Here is a 15624-nt window from a genome sequence, read left to right as displayed (position 1 = left end):
AGAGGACGGACATGACGGGGGGGGGGTTACTGGATGTAAATATAAAATAATATCTTATTACCTCCTCTGCTGCCAGTTCCAGCAATGTCTCCGCTATACTTCCTCCTGACTCGCCTCTCACCCGGAACTTCCTATACATAACCTCACTTCCTGTCTGTAGCTTACATTACTTCCTGTCTGTGCATTCCAGATGAGATAACGATTTGAATATAAATACTGTGGTCTACATCAGTGGTTCTCAACCCTGTCCTCCAGTTCCCCCAACAGGCCATGTTTTAGGAATTTCTCTTGGATAAAAAAAATAGCTGTCCAAAATACCAATCCGTTGACTCTGATTTAAAGCACCTGTGCAAGATAAAGGAAAACCTGCAAACATGACCTGTTGGCGGTACTTGAGGACTGAGGTTGAGAACCACTGGTTTGTCTGAAATGTCCCATGTGGTCCCCATGGGAACAGAAACAGAGGCACACTTAAAGGACAGGTTCCCCTTCTATAACATGTTCAGAGCGTCACATTTAACACATTTCAGTGTTGCCGGGTGACGTGCGGGACAGCCGTAATAAGAAGTGACGCAGGAGCCGTGGCCCCAATGTCTTTTTGAAATGACTCTTGATTTTTTTATTCCTGTAAGTGCAAGTGTAAACTAATAAAAGTGGTTTTAAGTTTTACCACACAATGAGGGTCCCCTACGTCTTGTAAAATCATTTGCAGAATGGAGGATGTGCTGAGCCCGAGCTCTCAGTGGGACTCTACACTTTTTTCCTACCGAGTGTTTAAACATCATCACCATTGTATTTAAAAAAGGAAGAAAGACAACAATAAAAACATCTGAATGGAGTTTGGATGGTATCCCTAAAGGGAAGGGCCACTGTGACCTAAATCTTTGCAGGACTATACATAGAGGTGAGCACATGCACAACCGGTGCTGGGAGTCACAGAGCACAAGTTTGAAGGATATATTGGATAAGAAGTTTGATGTAATACACATGGTGAAATGTAAAGAATATGAGGACTTTTATGTAATATGGGAATTCATGAGAGATATTTTCTTTGTATAGTGTTTATCCATTGAGTGATGCTTGTATGTTAGATCATTCACAGAGTATCTTGGTAATTAGGTGGCACAGCATTTCTATTCGTATATATACACAAGGATGTTTACTCGTTGCTTAACAAGAGATGGTATGCAAGCCACAAGTGGGACCTTATGGTGTGGGGTTGTTTTTTTCAGGGGTTGGGCCTGGTCCCTTAATTCCAATGAACGGAACTCTTATGCGGTGTACATGCGGTCGAAAAGTTCGATGTGAGCTTGTTGTCGGAAAGTCCGACCATGCGTATGCTCCATCAGACATTTGCTGTTGGAATTTCCACCAACAAATGTTTGAGAGCAGGTTCTCAAATTTTCAGCCAACAAAACTTATTGTCGAAAAGTCTGATCGAGTCCGATGCACAAAAGTCCAAGCATGCTCGGAATCGAGCAGAAGGAGCCGCACTGGCTATTGAACTTCCTTTTTCTTGGCTCGTCATACGTCTTGTACGTCACCGCGTTCTCACGTTCAGAATTTTTGGCCAACATTTGTGTGACTGTGTGTATGCAGGACAAGTTTAAACCAACAACCTTCGAACAAAAATCCACGGTTTTGTTGGCGAAAAATCCGATTGTGTGTGGCATTAAGGCGTCAGCATACCAAGACATTTTGGACAATTTCATGTTCCCAACTTTGTGGGAACAGTTTGGGGATGGCCCCTTCCTGTTCCAACATGACTGCACACCAGTGCACAAAGCAAAGTCCATAAAGACATGGATGAGCGAGTTTGGGGTGGAGGAACTTGACTTCAACCCGATAGAACACCTTTGGGATGAATTAGAGCAGGAACGGGGGGGCGGTGACTGCCAGGTGTTTTTTCACCCTAATGCATAGGATGCATTAAGGTGAAAAAACACGTACCTTTACAACCCCTTTAAGAGTTCCCTTCACTGGAACTAAGGGGCCAAGCCCAACCCCTGAAAAACAACCAAACACCATAATCCCCCCTCCACCAAATGATATGGACCAGTGCACAAAGCAAGGTCCATAAAGACATGGATGAGCAAGTTTGGGGTGGAGGAACTTGACTGGCCTGCACAGAGTCCTGACCTCGACCCGATAGAAACACCTTTGGGATAAATTAGAGCGGAGACTGCGAGCCAGGCCTTCTCGTACACATCAGTGCCTGACCTCACAAATGCGCTTCTGGAAGAATGGTCAAACATTCCCATAGACACACTCCTAAACCTTGTGGACAGCCTTCCCAGAAGAGTTGAAGCTTTTATAGCTGCAAAGGGTGGGCCAACTCGATATTGAACCCTACGGACTAAGACTGGGATGCCTTTAAAGATCATGTGCGTGTATAGGCAGGCGTACCAATACTTTTGGTAATATAGTATATTATGTAAAACTATTAGAATTGTTTTTTTACAATTTAGAATGGTGTGCCTCGAGACTATCCATCATTTTAAAGGGTGCCTTGACTGAAAAAAGGTTGAGGAACACTGCTTTAAGCTGCTTGAAAAGACCCTCTTTCTGCTATTTTTATTTATATTTTAGTATTGGTATATATCCCTCAGCTCCCTGTGTGTGACAATCCCTTGCCTATTAGCCCATAAAATGGCCATTGCCGATAGCTAAGGTTCAGCTCCCATTGACTTCAATGGGGTTCAGGTTCGAGATCCAAACTTCATAACATTCACTGAACCTGCGCTGAATCAAACCCACATACGTTCACTCCTATTTATAATTATGGCAAAGTGAAAAAATGAAAAACAAACAAATTGATTGCACAGATTTATAAAGTACACACATTAGTTGTAGAAATATATGATTTTTTTGACAATATTTTAACCACTTCAGCCCCGGAAGGATTTACCCTCTTCCTGACCAAGCCCTGTTTTGCGACATGTCACTGCGTCGCTTTAACTGACAATTGCGCGGTCCTGCGACGTTGTACCCAAACAAAATTTACGTCCTTTTTTTCCCCCCACAAATAGAGCTTTCTTTTGGTGGTATTTGATCACCTCTGTGGTTTTTATTTTTTGCGCTATAAACAAAAAAAGAGCGACAATTTTGAAAAAAAAGCAATATTTTTTTACTTTTTGCTATAATAAATATCCCAAAAAAATCTATAAAAAAAAACAAAAAGAAATTTCTTCCACAGTTTAGGCCAAGATGTATTCTTCTACATATTTTTTGGGGAAAAAAAACCACAATAAGCGTATATTGATTGGTTTGCACAAAAGTTATCGCGTCTACAAAATAGGGGATAGATTTATGGCATTTTTATTATATATATATTTTTTTCTATTAGTAATGGCGACGATCTGCGATTTTTATCGAGACTGCGACATTGCGGCGGACAGATCGGACACTTTTGACACTATTTTGGGACCATAGGCAGCTATAAAAATGCACTGATTACTGTGTAAATGTCATTGGCAGGGAAAGGGTTAAACACTAGGGGGTGATCAAGGGGCTAAGTGTGTTCACTCAGCATTTTGTAACTGTAGGGGGGGTGGCTTACTAGAACATGACAGAGATCACTGCTCCCGATCACTGGGAGCAGTAGATCTCTGTCATGTTGCTAGGCAGAACAGGGAAATGCCTTGTTTACATGGGCATCTCCCAGTTCTGCCTCTCTGTGTCATGATCGTGGGGCCACCGGGGGACATCGAGTCCGCGGGACCCGCAGGCACACTCCCGTTAGCCGCCGATGACGCAGAGACGTACGGGTACGTTGTTTTGCGCACCCATGCGACTTTGCCGATGCTGACCGGCTCACGCCGATTATACAAGTGGTTAAAATGATTACCAATATAAATGTAGCGCCCTGTACTTTAAGGTAGGTGCTTAGTGGTGTTTTTGATAGAGTAGATCAGGGGTAGGCAACCTGGGGCCCTCCAGCTGTTGCAGAACTACAAGTCCCATCATGCCTCTGGGAGTAATTGTAACTGCCAGCCTTGTAATGCCTCATGGGAAATGTAGTTCCACAACAGCTGGAGGGCCCCAGGTTGCCTACCCCAGGAGTAGATAGTAGTGACAGGTAAATTTAATCAGGGCCATGTCTTTTCCTGGGCCTGGTTGTGGATTCAGGGTTGGGAGTGTCAGAATAGAGGGGGGTGTGACCGCCTACACTTGGACTCAGGGATGCCTCCTCTGATGGACAGTGGATTTTGCTGGAAGTAGAGGATGGGCTGAGATCTGAGTGGCAGGAAACCCCATGTGAGAGAACTGACCAATGGTTAATTTGAGAGGTCTATTATAAATAGGGGGAGGTCACATGTCCCGGGGGTTCGAGAATCTGGGAGTGAGGAGGACAGCATGGAGTAGCTGGTGTGTTTGGGCGTTCCCCTGCCGGGGAGGGGAACGTGCCATGCGGAGCTGAGGGATGGAGCAGCCATCAGGAGGAAGTTCAGGAGGAGTGCGGAGGCTGTGTCCCAGGAGATCAGAGATCCTGGAGCTGGATAGCCGGAGGCGAATCCAGGAAGGCCGCCGTTTGGCCCCTGGAGCAGAAGTCAGCATGTAACGCAGGAGAATGACAGACATCCTATTCCGGGATGTGCCGGACAGCAACCAGGAGGAAGTAGGAGCAAAGAGGAGGAAGAAGACTGGGCAAACAGCTTTCTGTGAGTAAAGCATGGACTGTTTGGGAGAGAGAGCAAAGGCAGTGCAACCCAGTAGATCTATAGAGAGACTTCCTGCTGTGTGTTCAAGGACCACAGTGCCAAGCATCTCAGGGACTAATATGAAGGAAGTTTAACTGCACAAGTCATGGAAGTAGGCAGTGAGGCCTATGACTTTGAGTTTAACATTCATCGCATTATTCAGAGTATTGACTGTCCACACTGGGAGTGCTATATTAGAGAGAGAGAAATGGAACCAAGGGAAGATTGCTGATTGCTGGAAGGGACTTAATAGATAAAGCCACGGCAGCAGATTAATATCCCCTAACACAGCAAGAATGAGATTTGTCAGGGCATCCCATAGGCTTCATTGCACTGCCCTATCAATCTGTTTTCAAATACGGTAAATCAACATAAAATTCAGAACATTGTCTGTTGTGAAATAGATATTGCATGGGGAGATCAGAAGGAGGCGGGTTGGCAAAAGGCAAATGAACAAAAATTCAGCAGCCTCCATGGGGGTATCTCTACATAAACAAGACTTATTTAATTCATATTGTTCATGTCCTTTCAAATTTACACATTTTACATCAATGCAAATTATTCTGGTATAGATACTCCACTACATTCTCCAACATCTCTCCTCCCACCATCCACACTACATTCTCCGACATCTCTCCTCCCATCATACACACTACATTCTCCAACAGCTCTCCTCCACCATCCACACTACATTCTCCGACAGCTCTCCTCCACCATCCACACTACATTCTCCGACAGCTCTCCTCCACCATCCACACTACATTCCCTGACAGCTCTCCTCCACCATCCACACTACATTCTCCGACAGCTCTCCTCCACCATCCACACTACATTCTCCAACAGCTCTCCTCCACCATCCACACTACATTCTCCGACAGATCTCCTCCCACCATCCACACTATATTTTCCGACAGCTCTCCTCCACCATCCACACTATATTCTCCGACAGCTCTCCTCCACCATCCACACTACATTCTCCGACAGCTCTCCTTCCATCATCCACATTGCATTCTCCGACAGATCTCCTCCACCATCCACACTACATTCTCCGATAGCTCTCCACCACTATCCACACTACATTCTCCGACAGCTCTCCCCCACCATCCACACTACATTCTCCGACAGCTCTCCCTCACCATCCACACTACATTCTCCGACAGCTCTCCTCCCACCAGCCACACTACATTCTCCGACAGCTCTCCTCCACAATCTACACTACATTCTTCGTCAGCTCTCCTCCACCATCCACACTACATTCTCCAACAGTTCTATTCACAATACAATGGATTTTCTGGTGTTGAACAAGATTATCTTTTTTAAGGAAAGATTTCCCACACTCTGACCATGAATAAGGACGCTCATCCATGTAACATCTGTTGTGTTGCACAAGGTTTCCTTTCTGAGTGAAAGATTTCTAATGCTATTAAAATAAATGGGGATGATCACTTGTGTGAATTTTTGTGATGTTTAACAAGGTATCGTTTGAGAGTGAAATATTTCCCGCACTCTGAACACGGATAAGGACACTCAACTGTGTGAACTGTCTGATGTTTAACAATGTCTTTTTTATGAGTGAAAGTTTTCCTGCACTCTGAACATGAATAAGGACGCTCAGCCATGTGAAATCTCTGATGTTTATCAAGGTCTCTTTTATGAGTGAAAGATTTCCCGCACTCTGAACATAAATATGGATGCTCACTCGTGTGAATTTTCTGGTGACGAATAAGATGATGTTTGTTATGGAAAGATTTCCCGCACTCGCAACATGAAGAGGGACACTCAACCCGTGTGAATTGTCTGGTGTTTAACAAAAGTATATTTCTTAAGGAAAGATTTCCCGCACTCTGAACATGAAAAAGGAAGCACACCTGTGTGAGATTTCTGGTGTTGCGAAAGGTTTCCTTTCAGATTAAAAGATTTCCCGCACTCTGAACATGAATAAGGATGCTCACCTGTGTGAATCTTCTGATGTTTAAAAAGGCTTCCGGTGTTAGTAAAAGATTTTCCACACACTGAACATGAATAAGGACGCTCACCTGTGTGAATTTTCTGGTGTTTACCAAGGCCTTCTTTATAGATGAAAGATTTCCCGCACTCTGAACATGAATAGGGACGCTCGCCTGTGTGAATGCTCTGGTGCTGAATACGTTTTCCTTTCTGAGTGAAAGATTTCCCGCACTCTGAACATGAGAATAGATTGTCACCTCGGTGATCTCCTTCATGGGGTGAGGAAGTTTCCTCGGGATTAGAAGGATCTTTTGATCGATCTGCAGTGTGAGATCTTACATGGATATTTACAATCATAGTATGTGATTGATGAGAAGATTCCCCCTGATCAGAGGGATCCATTGATGTCTCCGGACAGGAAGGCCTGTGATGTATATTTTGTGTATTTGAATTTCCTCCTGGAGGATCCTGTGTGATGACGTTATCTTCTGACTTACAATCAGCAGGTAATAGAAGATGTCTCTCCGAGGAATTCCTGACATCACATCCATCTGTTGGAAAGAAGTAAAAAATATAATAAATCTCAGTAGATGACAAATAACTGGAGTTTTAGCTCCTCCTCCCCGTCAGTGGAATAAGTGGAAATACTGAGCTCCGTACTCCATGAAATTGAATACATAGAAAAGGTGGTAGGGAGACAACACTCACTTATACCTGAACACCAGAAAATTAATCTGATGAAATATATGCAATCATGTAAAAAACGGAAAATACAATAAGCATGTGTGCAATGAAAATTTACATGTGGAGATCAACACTCCCGATGTGCCAACTCCAGTGCACCACCACTAAGAGACAAGAGCCTGTTACCGGAATTACATGACCAACTGTCATACATGCTTACAGGTACTGAAAGTGTGCAAAGGATGGAGATGGCCAGCTTGGCATGGCTCACAACCCAGCACAAGGCAAAAGGTGGGAACCACCACACTTACTTCAAGAGGCCTTGCACATCGCGTTTCCAGGCATGGTCTGTAGGAAGGTTCTGCTCTGCAGTAGACTTGACTAAGGCTTTATTAGCCAAAAACACATTAATGTTTGCTACTACACGGGATTATGTCTGTATTTGCCTGGATTTTAAATTATAAAGAATTTTCAGATAACATGTGGACTCCAACGTGAACAGTTTTCTCAAAATGTCAGTAATAAAATAGTCATGTTGGTCCGACAGTTTCACAGAGCTCTGGCATGGAACTCGATAAAATTGTAACATCAAAATATAACAAACCAGTTAATGATATAAAAACACTGCAAACTGCTATGACACACTGGGTTACATTTCTTTCTGCATTAACAACAGCTATTGGAAGTAATGGAGATGCTACATCATTTTGTGGAAACATGAAGTTATATTGATGAATGGAGATGGACCTTTCATATGGTGTACAGTATCTCCACCTCATTTGTTGGTAACATGACCTTATTTTGAGGAATGAAGATGAACTTTTCATATGGTATACAGTATCTCCTCCTCATTTGTTGGGAACATGACATTATATTGAGGAATGGAGATGGACCTTTCATATGATTGTACTGTATCTCCACCTCATTTGTTGGGAACACTGGCGTCACTAAGGTGGGGCCTGAGGGAACAACGACCCCCCCAATATTTTAGTGTGCCCCCATGTGCCCCCCAAGTATAACTGATTAAAACGACCGGCTATCCAACTGACTCGTCACTTGCCTGTCAGTCTCTGAGCCGCTGCCTCGAGGAAGTTGGGGCTAGGTGACATCACGTGACGGTCGCCGCTGTCGTTTATGGTAGTTGTAGTCGGCGGTGGCGGCTGCACACTGAAGTTCCCTGCTCCCGGCGGGTGGAGTCTGGAGAACAGCACGGCCAGCCTGAGATAACTACAACTCCCGGTCGCAGCAGTCGGATCTCTTGGAGTTGGACAGTGGACACACACGTGGATGGCATGGGCGCGCCACTGGTGGCTGCAGTACACTGTGCACGCACCAGAAGTTGACCCCAGGAGACAGGAGCATCACCCATCCCCCAGGAATGGAGGAGCCCATGCAATGAGGAGGACCTGTCCTGCTGAGCTCTAAGCTGGTAGCTGCCGATTCAGCCCATAGCTGAGGTGAGAGACCCTGACACCCCTAGCTGACCTCCACATGATTATCCCATCTATCGCCCCCCCATACACCTCATTTACCCTGCCCCAGTGCCCATGGCCTGTGAATCCTGCTTGGAGCTGGCCGCAGACCTGTGGGTCCTGCTGGCCAGTTATCTGTGGGTCCTGCTGGCCATGGCCTAAAGGCCAGTGGCCAACAGGACCCATAGCTCATGGCCAGCTCCCAGCAGGACCCACAGGCCAGCAGGACCCATAGGCTATTGTCCACTCCCAGCAGGACCCACAGGTCAGTGGCCTGCAGGACCCACAGGTCCGCAGCCAGCTCCCAGCAGGACCCATCCTGCTGGGAGCTGGCCACAGACCTATCGGTCCTGCTGGCCTGTGGGGCCTGTTGGCCCCTAGCCTAGGGTGACCAGGAGTCTCCAGTTTCCAGGGACAGTCCCTGGACTGAGGACATTGTCCCCGGACCAAGTCTCCTCTCTCTAATCACTACTCATACTACTCTAATCTACTAATCGGTAAGGCTGCATTGATGGGCACTGATCAGGCTGCATTGATCTACACTGGTGAGGCTGTATTGATGGCACTGATGAGGCTGCACTGATGGGCACTGGTGAGGCTGCAAAGATGGGCACTGTTGAGGCTGCATTGATGGGCACTGTTGAGGCTGCATTGATGGGCACTGGTGAGGCTGTGCTGATGGGCACTGATGAGGCTGCATTGATGACCTCTGGAGTGCATTCTATTCTATGTATATAAATTGCGTTTTATGGTTGGCCCCCCTACTTTTGTCCCTGTCCCCCCATGTGCCCCCCCTAAATATTAAAGCTGGGTGCGCCACTGGTTGGGAACATGACGTTATATTGAGGAATGGAGATGGACCTTTCATATGGTGTACAGTATCTCCTCCTCATTTGTCAGGAACATGGCATTATATTGAAGAATAGAGATTAACTTTTTCATCCCAACTTCATTTCTTAGAAGCAGGTAGCCGCAGGGTGTTTATACAGGTCCAGGGCTGTGGTCCATCCCTATGGAGCCCAGACCCTGAAGAGCCCTCTGGAGTTTTGCCCACCATTACAGGTGAAGCGTTGACCATTTATTGGTACCAGCCATGTCCACAGGTAAGAAAGGGTCACCCAGTATCTGACTGGTACTGTAATAACTGGAACTGAGTTTGGAATGTATTCACTTTACAGAGTAATTTTACCAAACTCTCAGAGCTCTTTCCTCAATGACTCAGAGTTCAGTCTCAGTTCCTTCAACAGACCAAACGGTCTAGTAAAAGTGATTTGGCTGTGTGTTGCTGTTCATACCTTTTTTTTAGCTTAGCTGTGTCCAAGTAAATAGCTTCAAAAGTCTTGTCCTCTGAACCTCGCCATGTCCAACTCAAAGGCGAAGAGGGGAACCACCATGCGAGGCATTGCACACCATGGTTAAAAACACGGTACCGTTTCACAGTGGACCATAAGTTAGGGACCCAGCTGCTTAGTAAGGTTCGCCAAGCTACCCCTACCTACAGAACCCCAATCACCAGCCACCACTGTTCCCTCTCCTGAAATGGCAGTTCCTCCTAATCACACTTCACTCAGTGACATCAAATGTTAACTGAACTGAACTTTCGTTCCCCAGTTTCAGTATCTGTTACTTACTTGCATTGACAAGTGGAGATTTTTCATCTTGTTCACTCTTCATAATCATCCCAACCTCCTCCGTGGACGGCTGATCACCCCCCACATACGCCTCTACTTCTTCCTCTTATACTTCAACTTTTATATTAATCCGTTCTTCACCCTAAATCCCAAATAAACAGAAATCATCAATTAAAAACTTCAGGCAGACACAAATGATAGCAGCTCTGCATTCATTAATACATCATATAGCAAGTCCACCTACCTGATGATGGTGAGGGATGGTGTGACCTTCCAGTGTGGAATTCCGGGAATAAAAGGGACAACCCTCCTCCATAGGCTGCTGAGCTCCACTTATCGATGTCTCTTCTTTTTCCTCTTTAATCTCAGCTTTGATATCTTTCAGCTCTTCACCCTTAACCCCAAAGATGAGAGAATATATGTGTAGAAAGGAACAAGGGATTCCATGGAAGAATATCATCTCACAGCTTAGAATTCTGTTTGAGTTCTAATTGCTCAGTCCCGCCTACCTGATGATGGTGAGGGATGGTGTGACCTTCCTGTGTGGAATCCTGGGAATACAGAGGACAGGGACATCTCTCTAGTGAGTTCCCATTACTGGATCCATCTGTAGGAAACACACACACTGACTGAATACATTGTTTCTATGTTGTCAGTTGTCATCATCATCCCAACTTCCTCTGTAGACTCCTGATAACCCATCACAGTCATCACCTCTTCTTCCTCTTTAAACTCATATTTTACATACATCTGTTCTTCATGCTAAACCAAAAAAAAATGGGATCAATAGGCTAAGGAAAAAGTAGAATCTCATACAGTATAGAATCATTTTTATGTTCTTCCCATCTACCTGATGATGGTGAGGAATGGTGTGATCTTCCTGTTTGGAATTCAGGGAATACAGAGGATCTCCCCCTCCAATAAACTGCTGATCTCTCATCAACATCATTTCTTCCTCTTTAATCTCAGATTTGATGTCTTTCAGTTCTTCATTCTAAACCCCAAAGATGATAGTATATGTTTGTACAAAGGAACAAAAGATTACATAGAAGAATGTCCTCTCATAGATAAGAATTCTGTTTGTTGTCTAGTTGTGCTCAATCCCATCTACCTGATGATGGTGAGGGGTGGTGTGACCTTCTGTAGGAAACACACACTGACTGAATACATTGTTTCTATGTTGTCAGTTGTCACCTCTATGTTCTAGTTGTGCTCAATCCCATCTACCTGATGATGGTGAGGGGTGGTGTGATCCATCTGTAGGAAACACACACTGACTGAATACATTGTTTCTATGTGTTTATCAGATGATGGGGGATCTAGGTGGAGCCTCCGTACTGCTCTCTCCTTTACAATAAAGTCTCCTCTTACCCGGTGATGTGAGGGGCGGTTGGTTCTCCATCATGACGTCCTTGTAGAGATCCTTGTGTCCTTCTAAATACTCCCACTACTCCATGGAGAAATAGACAGTGACATCCTGACAACTCTCGTCAGCAGGTCAGTGTTCTTCTTGGTGACTTCTAGAATCTTCTTTCATTTTTCTCTTCGGTTTTCAGGGAATGCGGTGAAGGCAATGTGATAGTCAAATGGTCACTAGACTTCACTGGAGGAAAACTCTATATTAAAAGAGCAACAATAATGTCATATGACCTCTCAGAATTCTACTTCTCTCTGGTCAGGTCTGTGTTTTATTATTAGAGATGAAAGTGATGTCATGTGACCTCCCAGAATCCTCCTCACCTCTCCGATCAGATCTGTGTTTTATTATTAGAGGTAAGAGTGATGTCATGTGACCTCCCAGAATCCTCACCTCTCCGGTCAGGTCTGTGTTTTATCAATAGAGATCATGGATCACGTAACTGAATCAGAGTGGGCTGAAAATAGTTACATACATCTTTTTTACACAGGTTAGTATAAGTGTTAGGATGGGGTGGGAGCATTTTTAGGACTAGTTAGGCTTTATCTAAAATTCTACTTTAATATCCTCTCAGTCATGTGACTCAGGTCCTCCTCCATCCTCACTGATGAGAACATGTGATCCATACAAGACTCTGATCTCTGTAGACAGATTATATAGCGGTCTCGCTGGTCATTAAACCTTATAGACATCGCTATCGCTCTTTTGGCTAAGATCAAGTGTGGTCTGACTGCCTTGTATCTTGGTTGAAAGGTGCCTGTGGTACCCAAGGGTCGGCCTTGGGGAAGCGTCTCTTTTCAGAGGGGCCCCCCCTTGCTGCTATTGGCCTAAGGCTTAGTCCCCAGGCAACGAGGAGTGATCGCCCTTCTAAAGGCGGTTGGAGAGATTTTCAGGGGCCGCTTTGGGGGTACCCTTGGATGGAGGAAAAGGTGAGGTACCTTTTGGTGCCAGAATGACATTCCGCGGTATGCGTGACTCGATACGGTTCCTTGTGAAGCCGGAGAATAAAGGAGAAATCAGCTTGAGGAGGATCGTGGTGGATATCTTGATGGAGTTTCTTGACCTAAGGGTAAGAGATATTGTATGTCTACATTATTTTCCTCAGCAGAGTTTATATGATGTCACATTTCTTTCTACTGAGATCTATTGGAATGTCTTTGAAAAGGTGAGGTTCTAATGACCAGCACCTTCAACAACCCCACACCATAATCCCCCCTCCACCAAATTATTTGGACCAGTGCACAAAGCAAGGTCCATAAAGACATGGATGAGCGAGTTTGGGGTGGAGGAACTTGACTGGCCTGCACAGAGTCCTGGCCTCGACCCGATAGAAACACCTTTGGGATGAATTTGAGCGGAGACTGCGAGCCAGACCTTCTCATACACATCAGTGCCTGACCTCACAAATGCGCTTCTGGAAGAATGGTCGAACATTCCCATAGACACACTCCTAAACCTTGTGGACAGCCTTCCCAGAAGAGATGAAGCTGTTATAGCTGCAAAGGGCGGGCCAACTCAATATTGAACCATACGGTTCAACTGGGACTGGGATGCCATTAAAGTTCATGTGTGTATAAAGGCATATGTCCCAATACTTTTGGTAATATGGTGTATATGTGTGTCTCATCTGTTGGAGATAAAAGACGTCACAGTGACCATGGAGGAAGAGGACAGACATGGCGGGGGTGGGTTTCTGGGTGTAAATGTAGCAGGCACCTACTTTTAGGTAGGTGACCCTTTTTGCTAGCTTTCTCTGCCAGGTAAATTTAGACAGGCTTATGCTATTACAGCAGGCCTGTTGTTGTCAATTACCATTTGAGTGGCAGGTAGTTTATGTGATAGTCTCCACCAATCATTGTTTTGCTTGGTAATGCCCGGGCCCCTCATATAAAAAGGGGGTCACATGGTGTCCGGGGAGTCTCAAGTCCAGTCCTGCTCTGAGAAGCGGGAGAGCCATCCTGGTTCCTGGAGGGGGAGGTTTTTCCCCTCCGGGGAGCCAACGGAGCTTCACCTTTGCGCGAAGGGTGAAGGACCGGTCCTCATGGAGGAACAGACGACATCTTACAGCATGTAGTCGCTGATGTCGTTGGCCGCCCCTACGGGGAGGGGAATGGGCCACAAAGCGGAAAGAAACTGGGTGATCGACTGCATAGGGGCGACACACAGGCTATTGATCAAGTGAGGGAAAAGCCTAAGGGAGAGGTACTGTCCAGAGGCTAAGGGATGTTGGTACGCAAGTCAGCAAGACAGGTGGTTGTGGCCTGTGGCTTTGGGTTCAGCATTGCCCCGGGATTCCAATCAGTCAAGCGGGAGAGGTCATTCAGAGTGACTCTTATCGTTTATTCTCTGTCAGAAATCTACCTCCATCTTCCCTGATAAAGTGATCATCCAGTTTTGAATCGCTGTCACCCGCAATGCTGTGAGTCTTTGCAAGTGAAGCAAGGAAAAGATTAGAAATTAACCAAAGAGCATCTCAAAGAAAGTCTTTCTCCCATCCTAGTTTATGTTGATGAATAAAGCATTAAGGACTGTGACTTTTGAATCTTTGGGCTGCAAGAGTTGGGTGGTAAACGTGAATTACGGATATAACAATTATTTTTCCGCTCCTTCGGGGGTAAGTGCTGCATAAATATAAAACAATAGCTTATTACCTCCTCTGCTTCAAGTGCAAGCAATGTCTCCTCTCTACTTCCTCCCGACTCACCTCTCACCCGGAAGTTCCTTTTTAGGCCCCTATATCACTTCCTGTTTATACATTACCTCATTTCCTGTCTGTATATCACTTCCTGTTTATACATTACCTCATTTCCTGTCTGTATATTACTTTGTGTGTAAGTACAGTCATACTATTCCTGTTTCTGTATCCCACTAATAATCATATTTCTGTGAGTAGAAGGAATACGGCATACATATGTGGTGTATACACAAGTAGGCTCAGGCTCTATTATACCACACCCAGCATTCAGTGTAACCTAAACACCCCCAGTTTTGGATGCAGGAGCACCACAGATCCTCTTCTCCCTTTGGTGCCCCTCTTACTAGATTTCTTAACTCGGGAGGTATACACCACTATGTAATATTTTCTGTAGCTGCTGGGGAAGAGAGCAGGGGAATACCATAGAGCAGTGCTCAGTCCTCCATTACCCCCAAAAGTCATGTTTTTAGGCTTTCCTCCACCTTGCAAAGGTGCTTTAAATCAATGGCTTGGTATTTAAGGCAGCTATTATATCTAAGGAAAAATCCCCAAAAAGCATGGACTTTTGAGGGTGGATGAGGATTGAGGTTGGGAGCTATTGATATAGAATGTGACGAGAGATATTGCTATCACATCCAAGATGGTGAGATCCAAAAATAAAATAAAAAACCCAGTGGTGATTAAATACCACCAAAAGAAAACTCTGTGTGAAAAAAAACATACAGTATATAGTTTTAAGGCATCCCCTAAGAATGCAGTTTGACAATCCCTTGCCTATTAGTCCAGAAAATGGCAATTACTGATCTATGGTTCAGTTCCCATTGACTTCAATGGGGTTCGAATTCGGGATCCAAACTTCATAACATTAACTGAACTTGTGCTGAATAAAACCCAGGTACGTTCATCCTTATTTATAATTATGGCAAAGCAAAAGAATGAAAGCAAACTGAAAATGGTATACAAATTTTTATAAAGTACACACAATAATCGCATGAATATATGAATTTATAACAAATATTTGAAAATGATTACCAATATACACAGAACTCATTTATTTAATATTGTTCATGTTCTTTCA

At 44.8% G+C, this 15624-nt stretch overlaps 1 protein-coding gene across 1 annotated transcript; it reads right to left on the bottom strand.

The window, feature by feature from the left end:
• Window positions 1-2877: 2877 nt before the first annotated feature.
• On the bottom strand, window positions 2878-14576 carry LOC141105038 (uncharacterized). Its single transcript, XM_073594833.1, has 8 exons — window positions 14503-14576; window positions 12790-12914; window positions 11806-12050; window positions 11285-11428; window positions 10944-11196; window positions 10679-10828; window positions 10435-10576; window positions 2878-7198 (listed from the first exon to the last, which is right to left on the bottom strand). The coding sequence occupies exons 7-8, from the start codon at window positions 10481-10483 to the stop codon at window positions 6480-6482; spliced, it is 768 nt and encodes a 255-aa protein (XP_073450934.1). The 5' UTR covers window positions 10484-10576; window positions 10679-10828; window positions 10944-11196; window positions 11285-11428; window positions 11806-12050; window positions 12790-12914; window positions 14503-14576; the 3' UTR covers window positions 2878-6479.
• Between the last annotated feature and the right edge of the window lie 1048 nt (window positions 14577-15624).

The sequence above is a fragment of the Aquarana catesbeiana genome, linkage group LG08, assembly GCF_042186555.1.
Source record: "Aquarana catesbeiana isolate 2022-GZ linkage group LG08, ASM4218655v1, whole genome shotgun sequence".
Taxonomy (NCBI): domain Eukaryota; kingdom Metazoa; phylum Chordata; class Amphibia; order Anura; family Ranidae; genus Aquarana; species Aquarana catesbeiana.
This window is presented reverse-complemented; position numbering and strand designations above follow the sequence as displayed.

Bases quoted from the DNA above. Each gene is read 5' to 3' on its own strand.
- LOC141105038 (XM_073594833.1), bottom strand. From the start codon at position 10,483: ATGATTATGAAGAGTGAACAAGATGAAAAATCTCCACTTGTCAATGCA. The intron at 7,199-10,434 runs GTAAGTAACAGA...TCTTTCCAACAG, and splicing joins ATCTCCACTTGTCAATGCAA to ATGGATGTGATGTCAGGAAT.